Here is a 12,662-nt window from a genome sequence, read left to right on the forward strand (position 1 = left end):
TTGGGTAAAAACAAAATTAGAAATACTTTTATTTTTGTTTTAAATGAATGAAATAAATATACTAAATATTTTTAAAAAAATCACATGTGTGATTTTAATATTATTTTATAATAGACTATGATTTTATATAATTTATTACTAAATCTAACCAAAAAAATATCATACCAAAAGTAAAATTTAAAATTTAATATATATTTACAAATTTATAAATATTAAAATACCACTTTAAATTTGGGTCAGTTATCCACAAAATTATAATACTCTTTTCGAAATCCCAATATTATTATCTATTTTACCGTGCATATAAATTTGCTTTACTTTTTTTTCAAATATATGGTTGTATGAGTTTTATTTATGAAAAATTACCAATTATTTAGATTATAAATTTGGTAGAAAATTTTTGATAGTTAATTAGATATCAATTAGAAACCATTTAATAAGAATATAAACTAATTTAGAAACCAAAAGTATATCAAATTTATCATAAAATTTTATTAAATATTTTGTGATAAAGATTTTATATACAAGAAATTTACATGACAATTTGTCACAAAATACCTTTAATGTATTAAGCATGTATGCCATACAATTTGTCATAAATTACAATAAAGAATAACTTTTCATAAACATCTATCACTAATTTTATATTTTTTAGTATTGCCTAAGGTCTCTTGAAAGAAAAAACAGAAAAGTAAACAAAAAAAATTAAGATATTTTTAAAAAAATATATGATGAATGTTATTACTATACTATTTCATAGTAAGATATAAGTATTAAAAAAAAAACTCACATAGAGCAATCTAAACTATTTGAAAATCTTAACCGTCAGTCTATTTAATTAATTCAATAATAACTTCCAAAGTACTCATTTATTTAAGAAAGGTTTTATTTTCATTAGAGACAAATTTGTTTAAATTAGTTGTATAATCACTAGGCATTTTTTTCTTGATTATTTGCCACAGTTGGTTACATACTAAAAGCTTCAAAATCATTAATTAGTATAAGCTTAAACATTCTCATGCTAGCTAATCCATGTGCTCGGTGATTTTCCAATAATCTTTTTGAATCTCACGATATCAATCACACGATTGACCTTTAAAACGGAGAAAAAGTATTTAAAAAAATTCATCAATCAGAGTAAAAAGTAGTTTTAAAAAATGTTTTTTTAATTAAATTTAAAAAACTAGATGAAGTTAATATTTTTTTTATCGTCAAAGTACTCTCAAGTACTTTTGTCATCAAAACGGCAATGAGGTTCAGAACAGAAAAACACAAGGGAAACAAGCAACGATACTCTTACACTTTCATGAATTAATGCATTTTTTCTAACATACTTTTACGTTATTAGTTACACACAAAATTTATTAAACAAATGATAAAACCATACAATTTTATGAATATATATTACGAAAGTGCTTTAAGCCTAACTCAACCCCATAAAACCGGCTCATAGGTTGAGGTTTGCACCCACTTATATATAATAAAAGGCTTTAATCTCTAGTTGATGTGAGATACCCACTTATATATAATAAAAGGCTTTAATCTCTAGTTGATGTGAGATCTTCAACAATATAACTATTGTTTTAATTAATAATAAAAAGGGTGGGTTAGAAATTAAGAATATATTGATACTTGATACAATTTATGAAATATGTATTAAGAATTGAAAATGTATCATATTGAAAAGTTAAAAATACGTGTCTTAGGCTTGTTTATCGGCATTTGCGAATTTTTAAATGTGGAAAGTGATTTGAAGCAGAAAAACGAAGTTGGAAGGAAATAATAAGAAAAGGATGAGATTACAGGAGGATCAGAAACACGTGGCACGTGCCTAATCGCGTGGAGAGAAATTGGGGAAGAGTCAACTACAGGTCTATTTACAGTCCAAAGCATGCAGTATGGTATTTGTTTATCTCAAGTAACTCAGAACACAACAAACTTCAAATTGACCCAATATTCATAAATTATTATTCCCACTTCAGATTCAAACTTTCATGAACCATCCAAGCTTCTTCTTTCTTGCGTCCCCACTTACCAACACTTAATTATATTCATATTCATAGTTTCATCGCACGCTTCTTACTTCAATCTCTAAATTTGTCTGCTTCCCACACACCATTATTTTAATTATCTCACAGACTGTTAAGTTTTGAGATCTTCACCGCCGAACCTTCTCAACTCTTTCCCCTCTCACAACTTCTTTAACAATATATATATACTCTCTAACTATCTCTCTATTTCTGCATCATACTCTTTCCCTACCTTCTTTTTCTTCAACTACTTCTCAACCTAGATATACATGGCTTTTACTGGTGCCAAACCTTTGTGTAATACTTCTCTAATACACACTTCAAAACATACCCCGAAACGTCCCCTTTTGCTCAAGGACTACCTCAGAGACGACCTCAGTTCCTGTTCATCCAACGGTTTTAAATCGTTGCCGCGCCGACAATGCTGCACCACCGTCGGATTCTTCGTGGAGAAAGATCCCCAACTCCAACGCAAAACAAGGAGCACACTCCCTCCACGGCGTCGACGACGATCATCCGTGTCGGTTCTGCAGAGAGCTTCCGTTGCCGTAATCAACGCGATAAAGTCGCTGCCGACGTCACACAAGAGTGGTAGAGCGAAGAGAGGTGTTAATACTACCGGCGTGCTCTGTAGAAGCCTCTCGAGGAAGCTGTCGAGTAGAAGCTTCTGGAGAAAAGCAGCAGCAGTGAGGGAAGAGGGAAGCCAAGGAGTGCCGCGGAGGAGGACATCTTTCCGTGAACTCATTATGCTGGATCAGGAACATCATAAAGCGACGTCGTTCAATGAATATACTGCATTAGCTGCCCCGAGCTTCACCACTTCTTCTGGCTGTGGCAGTAACAGCTGGGGAGAGAGTGAATTCACGTTTGCATCTACCGTTGCATCCTTTGAGAGCTCCAACGAAAACTACCTCCTGCTTGAGACCCCCAAAGATTGTGCACCACGACGTCACAAGGTGGAAGAAGAAGTAGTAACCAAGGTAAGCACTACTGTAATTTCCAATTTCGATTCTTTCACTATCCTTTTTTTAAGTTTTTTTACATTGTTCATCATTCAGAAAAATTAAACTAGTCAGATACCAAAAAAAAATAAAAAATACATACTAGGTTAAGGAAAAATTAAAAGGTTTTGGTTAATTGAGAACTGTAAGAAAAAATTTGAATTTATAATATTCCTGTGCATGTGTTCAATATTGTTATGATCTTTGATTACTAATTTTTAATTAATAATTATAAGTATATATATTTTGTGTAAATGTACTGGAGGATACGATTCCCTGTATTAAACACAGCTAGTAGCGTGATTTGCACGTGCAGAGTGGGGATAATTAAACGTTTAATTATTAAGGAGAAGAAGTTTGAGGACTGCTTAGCCCACTAAGCGCCTTCAGCGGCGCTGAAACTCACTGCGAATTTTTATTGAAGATTGTGATAAAATGAAATACTAGTACGGAGTAGTGTATTAAATAAAACATTGTTTAGGACTCATTAACCGTTTGGGAAGTTAGGTTTCACCTAATATTCTATCATTTTATGGACGGCGGCTAAGGATACTTACCTAAATTATAAATTTCAGTGTGTGGCGGCACGTGAACTAGTAGGGTTGGGTCTATGCTCTAGCTTTACCCAGTTTACTCCATTTTGACTTTATACTTCCAATAATTTACAAGTATTTAATATACTAGTATATATTTCATTATTAAACATTTTAACTATTTTAAAGTCTAATATCTTTAAAGTAAGAATACTGGATAACCAAGGGTAACTCACATTCACCATTTTTCTAACCTTTTCTATGGGAACTTACAAAAATTATTATTTTTATCTAATAATACAATTAGTTTACATCACATTTGACTCCTCTTCTTAAAGATCGTTTAATCAAATGTACCTTTTTTCCCCATATTTTCTTGTCCCACTTCGCTAAATCTATAAAATAATCACAGTTTTGATTGGCTTCAAAACTAAAAGTAAATTAACATTTATTTTACTTCAAAAACTAAAAAAAGTGTTTATACAGATATCCTTAAAATAAAGTGTTTATGATGCATTATTGAAATTTCTTTCCACATCTGTAAATAATATTTTGATACCACTACATAATTTGGTAATAATAGTGTATTAAAGTTAAAGTCTTAAATGAAACTCACCTAAATTATAGTGCACAATTGATTTTGTGCCCATTCCCTTGTATTGTTGGAACTCTAGCATTAATAAACCGTCAGTTGTGTCTAAAAAGCTTTGATATCTCTTTCTCTCTAATGAAAATGAGACTAACTAGTGAAGTGGATCTCGTGAAACAGGAATATTGGACAAATGAGAAAGAACAGTTTAGTCCTGTATCGACACTAGATTGTCCATTTGTAGACGAAGAAGACATTTACAAGTGTCGTTTCAGATCCACTTCCACTTCCACTGTTGTTTCCTTCACAAAAGGTAATGCCTTTCTTTCTTTCCTCAACAAAATGTTATAAACTTGGATGTCATTCTTCCATTGTTGTTTCTTTTTCTTTTCTAACAAAGGAAAGTAATACAGGAGGGAAACACAAGCATATGCACAAAAGATGCCATTTAGAAAGTGTGGCTCCACTGGAGCCGGTGGTTTTAGAGAAAAGGTTCGCGCGATTAGAGCTGGAGGATGAAACACTCAACCATTCTACAAATCAATACTCCCGCGTAATAGTTCCAGCAGCGCGTTCTCAGAAGAACCTGCGTCATGCAAAGAATAACAACATTGTGGAGAGTGCTCGAAGTCTTCTCAACTTCGTTAAAGGATCAAATCCAAACAACACTCTGATAATTAACGCAGAGAACCTGCTATTTGACTACTTCAAGAAGAGTATTGGAGAATGTAAAGGCCTTGATCTCTCAAAAAAGCTTCACCTTTGCAAGGTAGCAGAGGATTGGATAGATGGGCAGCCCCAAGAATTGTATTTGGATTGGGAAGAAGAAGGAGGAAGGTGCGTCTACGTTAGGGAGATGGAGAAGTGTGAAGAGTGGAAAAACTATGAACAAGAAATACAACAATTGGGTGAGGACCTGGCAAACGAATTCTTTACAAATCTGGTTAATGAGTCAGTACTTGATCTTTTGACACTTACTAACCACTGAGATAAGATACTGCCAATTACCTTTGTTCCAGTGTTTCTTTTTTCTTTTACATCAATTGTATTCGTCTCTTCTCCCTGTCTCGGGGATATATGAGAGTCTAAATTTTGGAACAATTTGGGAAAATTTTGGTTTTAGTTACCATGTTTTTTTCTTCCCCCATATCCTGCGTCAATCGCTTTGGCATGTAGTGTTTACTAGGACTTGGGAGAAAAGAAAGCAATTGAAATTCATCTTCTCCAAAGAGCTTGCATGCAAGGCACAAACCTTTTAAGTGACCCCTATCATACATACTTATCGTGCCATTCATAGAACACTTAGTGAAATTTCTAACTTTTGTTAAATTTGTGACAATGATTTTAATTCAAATTTAAAAAAGAAAAATACTAAAAAATTCAAATTTATTATATAAATTTTATTATAATTATAAAAATAAAGAATAAATTTTTTGAATCAGTTATGAAAAATGATTTTTTTTCAAATAATATTAAAAAAATATTTATATATATAAATTTTATTGTCAATTTATATAATTTATAATTTATATTTTTGAACCAGTTATGAAAAATGATTTTTTTTTAAATAATATTAAAAAAATATTTATATATATATATATAAATTTTATTATTAATTTATATAATTTATAATTATATAATATATAAATTTGTAATGGTAAATATAATTGAGTGAAGATATGATAAACTTATACACGAGCTCTTATCAACTTAATTCCTATCAAGATTGAGGAATTGTACTTTTACATAATTCTGGACAACAACAATATAAAAGTTGTATAGATTATTTATATAAAACGCATTAATTATCCATGCATTATCGCATTACTAACGTACAAAAACAAAAGTATCAAAAAGTAAATATAGAATATTTTGTTTTAAGAATATTGAATTAAAATATTCATTACATTTTAATTAATATTTTAGGACACTAATTGTAAAGTTGATATTCTGATGAATATTAAATACATTTTTATTTATATTTATTAAAGTATTTTAAATCACTTCATCACATTAAATGTTTTGGACTTGAAAAAGTTGTCCTTTATAAAATATATAACTGCAATTTTAAAACAGAAATAAAATCATTACATATTCAAATAAAAGTTTTAAACTGCATTATATTAATTTCACTGTATATTCTTATAATTCTAGTCAGCTACTGGATACTATTTGTTACTCTTAGTTTTGAGCTTTTAGAAATATTTCAATATAGTAGAAACTTAAGTGATAAGGTAAGTCTAAGTTGGAATGAAAATTTATCTTTAATTAAAAGACGAGTAAGGCTTAAAATGGGCCAACTCAAACTAGAGGGGCTTTTGCTTCTTGAACCCATAATTTTTTTAAATAACTATTCTACCCTTTTGCTTTATTTTAATGGTGTCTTCTCTTCTTTTTTCTACTTTTCTTGCTTGTGGGTGAGTTTTTGTTTTTGCTTAAAAATTTGTTCTTCGTTGTTACAAGATTTAAGGATTCCAACAAGTTTTAGTGGTGGTTTAAGTTGGTTAGTCTTGTTTAGGTACAAAAGGTATCCATTGGTAGCATTTATGAATTTTTTCTTTTTTATAAAGGTTTTCAGATCATGTGATTCAAAATTGAACTTTTTTACACCCTAAACAAACAATCCAGAAAGTATATGTAAAATAAGTAATAATTTTAGATTGGATATGAATTTTGATTTCTGGAAGAATATTATGGAGTAGTTTGATTAGTGATATGGATATACTTTATCCTGAAACATATTGCATCAAGATTTCTGGAACATATATATTTTACTTATTCCAAAACATCTAACATGGATTGGGCAGAATGAATTTTTATTTTTATTCTGTATTATGAATTATATCTTCAGAAATATAAAAATTGTATTTTAGATTGTATATTTTAAAATATAAAATAAAAATTACATTTAAGATTATATAATTCAAAATGTATTATTATTTTAAAATATATAATATAATTTTTGTATTCTGAACATTTCAGAATACATACATTCTCAAATATAAAATCAGAATATATAATTTAAATAAATAAATAAAATTTAGTATTCTGTATCATATGAAAGCTCACTAGATTGCATATTCCATAAATGAAATTACGAAAACAAAATTGGAAGAGTAAAATTGGAATTTCAAATTTTACGGGTTGCAACTTGAAAATATGAGGTGCAGAATGAGTCCAACCTTAGGTCCGTATGAGTGGTGGGCTCAAGAGAACATTTAAATCGAACATGTTTGGGTATTTCTTCCTGTAATCCTATATTTTTCTTCGTTCACCCCTACATTTTATGTAATACCAGAATTATTCTTAATAATTTTGAATGATTCTAAAATAAAGATTTCGTAAGCAAAAGTATTTCTAGAATAAAAATTCTGTAAGAAAAATGTTTTTTCGAAATAGGAAAGTCATAAGGTAAAAATGGTTCTAAAATACATTTTTTTAATTTTCAGAATAACCGGAAGTATGTTTCAGAATTATTCTGAAAAAAGTAATCCAGAAACCATTTTTAAAATGTGTAAAATGGTATTTTTTTGAGAATGATGGGATGGAGGAAGTCCTTATTTGGGGTGCAGGAGAAACAACCAAAGTCATATATTTTCTATTTGTATTTAGTTGGTCTTCAAATTTGTATTTTCTATTTTTTTTTAAAATTGAATCACCTACTTAATACAAACAAAGTCATATAATAGTTATAAAAATACATAAAAATTTAGTGATACCATAGTTTTGTTGTAAACTGCAAAAAGGATATATAATATATATCATAAATATTAAAAAATATTTAAAATAATACATGTGATCGTGATTATGATATAATATTAATCTTTATTATATTTTTATAAAGTTAAAAAAGTATTTAATAATTTTCGTCAAAATTATTTGAAAATTTTAATTAATAATATATTTAAAGTTTATAAGTGAAAGTTATATAATACAGGCTGGATAAATTTAATGTGCGTGTGTAACAGCTGCTGAGTGTGATTTCCAAACAAAAGACAATGCATCGAACTCGAAACCCAACCATGCCTGTCGATACCAACAAACACTCTTAACTCTTAAGATACGAACAACTCAATTGTAAATTTGCGTAGCAATTAACTGACTCAGTTACTGTTTAGTTTCTCTCTGATACCATAATTCGATTCCGATTTAACATGCATAATTTTCATGGAAAGTGTATACCACCGAAGACCCTATAAAAATACTGTGTTAAGATTAAAGTAGAATATGTCAAGTTAAACTGTACGAAAAATTTTCTAATATAATTTTAATCACTTATGCTAATTTTGGTCCAACTATATAAATAACTATCACAACCAAATTAAGTACGCCATTATTGCATATTTTTCACTTGTAAGAATATTTTGCATATTAACTTCGAATGTTAACTTCCAACTCAAAGGACATCTGAGTACTAATGTTCTGTTTGTTTTCGGCGGGTGTAGAGAAAGACATAGAAATTGATAAAATAAAAAAATAAAATATTAATAAATTTCAAAAATCAAAGTAAAGTGGTTGATTTGTCTTTTTTTTACAAATATGCAAGTGAAGAAACTAACGTTAAATATATATTATATTAAATATATATTTTATAATTTATTTGTATTAAATATTTAATAATATTATTAATAAAAATAAATAATAACAATAATAAATATAAAAATAATTATTTATTATATAATATTATTATTAATAATTATACAAAATAAATATATAAATTAATTTATTATTATTTTTTATTTAAATATTTTTAAAAACATAAATAAATTTGTAAATTTACATTTTACACATTTTAAAAAAAATTAAAAAAATTTACACAACCATTCTATCACTCACAAACTTCAATAAATTTTTTGTTATGATTAGAATGACTTCAAGAATCCATTTTGAAATGAAATAATTTATTCTTTTGATATAGATCAAATCCAATCTTAATCAATTCTTTCACAAATCTACTATAACATACTTAAATCCAAACAAACTCACTTTCCTCTCAAATCACTATAAATCCACTCTTTCAAATCTTCTCTGAAATCCAAACACACCCTAAGAATAATCATGAAGGAAAAGATATCAATAACCTAAAACATAAAGGTTATTAATGTTTTAATTAATTTGGATGCGAAAGATAAACTGAGCCAAAATAGTCCATGATAGGTGATATATCGACACTATAAATAATAAATACATACATTTAACATTCTAAAATATTAATATTTTTATTATTTTTATTTTATTTTTTAATTAAAAATATTATTATATTATTATAAAGAGGCGTGAATTGTGTGTTTTGCTATTTGTAGTGTGAAAGAAAAGTTTTCATTCATTTTGTTTTATTGGAATTACATTGAGAGGCGGCTATGTTCAATTTTTGTTTTATGCTAAGTGTTCTCGTCGGCTCGAGTTCTGTCGGAATCTGGATGTGCTCCCCGTGATTTCTCTTCAAGTTCTATTGAGTTAACCTTCAGGGAATAAAAGGGGGTTCCACCTGCGATGACACTCTGACGCTCAAGTCAGTAAAAGCATAAAATTTTATATATATAATGTATATACTGCTAAAATTCGAGTCCTCTTCCTCCCTGTGAGTGATCATCTATTTATAAGCTTTCAATTGGATCTTTGACACTGGTTTCTCTAGGCTTTAATGTGACATATTATAGTATCTTTTCATAAAATCTGAATATCATGTATATAAATCGGAATATTTTGTAATATAATTGGATCATTTATGTAATATAATAAGGAATATTGAGCATTTTTTAAGTTTTTCAAGTAATAATCAAGTCAAACTTGTTTCGTACACGGCTCTTGCCATTTCGTTGATTCCCTTTGCAACTAAGTTTGACCGCTTGAAGGTGTTCGCTACATGTTACAGTATGTTCGAGAAAAAATGTCAAATTAAATCTAGTGTCGTCGCACACTACAAGAAAAAGTTGATTTAGCTGCAAAAAAAAAGCGAAAGTCTTAGGTTGACACTAAATAGTGTCAAATAAGCCTTCGCTATTAACAAAATTCAAATAAAATGTGAGAAAGCGTGTGTTATACCCACACAAACTTTAAAAATAAAATAAAAAAGGGTTGCGTTGGTGAAACAACCACTATTAAAAGCATAAAAATAATACAAATTTAAAAGTTTGAAGGTTTAGCCCACGCACGCTAAACATTTTAAATTAAATTTAAATAAATAATGAAACTCTGAAGGTGAAGCCCATACAAACAATTAATTTTTATTTAGTTCACTTCTCTAGTGCTCCATCCGTTCCTGTGATTCCTCCAATTCTAGTGCAACCCATTCATACATCAGTTCTGCCCACAAATACATCAGTTCATCTCACTCATACATCAATTCAGCACACTCAGGCATCAGGACAACCTTCCCCTGATACGCCAGTACAACCCATGCGTCCTACGCACCATGATATCCCTGATGAACAACATGATGGTAGTGGGAGGGTCATCATTCGACCAATTGGTAAAGGGTAGGTTTATGATCACATTGAACTTTATTGTGAATTGTTTGCTATACTTCATGTTTAACATTTTGGTTTGCATGTTTTTCAGATGGACACCTAATCATTGTGCTACTAAGGCAATTGGGCATGCAATTAGGTCACAATTTAGGGGTCCTTACTATCATTACGACGAAACACCAGAGGAAGTCCAACTTAAATGGTGGACTGAATTTAAGGTAATCTTAACATAACATTTTCACTCATTTCCATTTAAGCATTTATTATATTCATCAACTTGTATTGGGCTGAGGGCCAAATGGTCGCGTGAATGGGCCATGGGGGTTGGCTTGTGGCCCATGTCAGACTCTCGTGCTATTACTTTTCCCGTTTGGACCTTTAGTGAGCTCGGCAAAATGCTTACCAATATCCAGACAATACACAACCCCCTAGTCTTGAGCCGAGCCCACGAGGCGCAAAGGTTTAAGTGATACCTAGTTATTGTGAGCGAACTTGCTTGGTCACACCCACTGGTCAAGCGCTGACAAGGGTCGGCTTTTGAGCTACACCTCAAGTGTCGAATTATGATGAGATCAGTAAAATGCCCACTTGTGTGAAGGACGGAGGTCGGGCCACACCCTACCTTGTGTGGACACTTGGTGACCTCGAGAAAATGCCTACCTGTGTGTAGGACGGTACATAGCGCCCCAGCCTTGAGTCGAGCCTAATGAACCAACTGAAAAGGCTTGAGGATTTCTAGGCGTTTTGGCAAAAGCGAGAGAGGATTGGCGACCCTTGACCGAGGTCTCTTAAAGATTTTCAGGTTGGACTTAGGCCCACTTTCCTTCTTTTGAGTTTACTTGTTTGGTCTCATCGTGTTCCCTGGCGGGTCAGCCTCACCGGCCCGACTCCTAGCAAGCCTCTTTGGCCCAATTCCTGACAATATCGGAACGGTACACAATCCCCTAGCTTTGAGCCGAGTTCGCGAGGCGTAAAGGCTTGGAGCCACCCGACAGGTTAATCTGCTCGGCATAATTCCTGGCAGGCCTCATCAGCCCAATTCCATGCAGTATCAGAGCGGTACACAACCCCCCAGTCTTGAGTCGAGTTCGCGAGGCGTACAAGCTTGGAGTGTCGATCCTATAGACTTGGATACCGAGCCACCTGACAGGTCGGTCAACTCGGCCCAAACCCTAGCAGGTCGACCCAATTCCTGACAGTCTCATGACGGTACACATCATTTGAGTTCTTGATTTTGAGTTGTTTTGGTCGAACCAGTCGATTAGAGTAAGATACAACCAAATACAGTCTATGTTGTTGTTGATCGAACTACTCAGGTCCAAGTATGATACAACCAGATACAGTCTGAGTTGTTTTTGGTCAAACTTCTCGGGTCCGAGGTGGAGACAACCCGATACAGTCTGAGTTGTTTTTTTTATTGAACTTCTAGGGTTCGAGGTGGAGACAACCAGATAGTGTGAGTTGTTTTTTATCGGACTTTTTGGGTTCGAGGTGGAGGTAACGAGATTTAAAACTCTTAGTTGTTTTTTGTTTGAACTACACATGTCCGTTATTGTAGTGACGAGATTAAAAACTTTGGTTTGATGCATACCGAACTGCTCAGGTTCATTATTGTAGTGACCAGATTAAGAAACTGTGGCTTGGTGCCGACCGAACTGCTCAGGTTCGTTATTTTAGTGACCAGATTAAGTAACTCTGGTTTGTTAGGATATCTGCCAAAATTTGAAAAACGAGCAACTTTTATTAGGATAAAGACAACCTTATTAAAAACCTGTGAGAAAAATTCCAAAAAACTCAAGGGAAAAGAGTGTCTATTACACGAGTGTATATAGGTGGAAAACATGACACAATTACCTGAAGTAAATTTTAGATTTGAAACATTCCAAGTCTGTGGGATGACTTCACTGTCTATGGTACGGAACGTGGAGGTGGTGGTAATCGCGGTGTATCTCTTCGTCTATCCTCCTTTTGGGCCACATAGGGCACGTACCTATTATCCGACCGCTTGACATCTGTCTCGGTCGATCTTGACTGAGCTT

The 12,662-nt window shown here is 31.6% G+C and overlaps 1 protein-coding gene across 1 annotated transcript; it reads left to right on the forward strand.

Moving 5' to 3' along the window:
- Positions 1-2,230: 2,230 nt before the first annotated feature.
- On the forward strand, positions 2,231-5,273 carry LOC137807987 (uncharacterized). Its single transcript, XM_068608872.2, has 3 exons — positions 2,231-3,010; positions 4,334-4,466; positions 4,567-5,273. The coding sequence occupies exons 1-3, from the start codon at positions 2,300-2,302 to the stop codon at positions 5,139-5,141; spliced, it is 1,419 nt and encodes a 472-aa protein (XP_068464973.2). The 5' UTR covers positions 2,231-2,299; the 3' UTR covers positions 5,142-5,273.
- Positions 5,274-12,662: the final 7,389 nt, after the last annotated feature.

This window comes from Phaseolus vulgaris, chromosome 3 (genome assembly GCF_051622355.1).
Source record: "Phaseolus vulgaris cultivar YP4 chromosome 3, ASM5162235v1, whole genome shotgun sequence".
Lineage (NCBI taxonomy): Eukaryota > Viridiplantae > Streptophyta > Magnoliopsida > Fabales > Fabaceae > Phaseolus > Phaseolus vulgaris.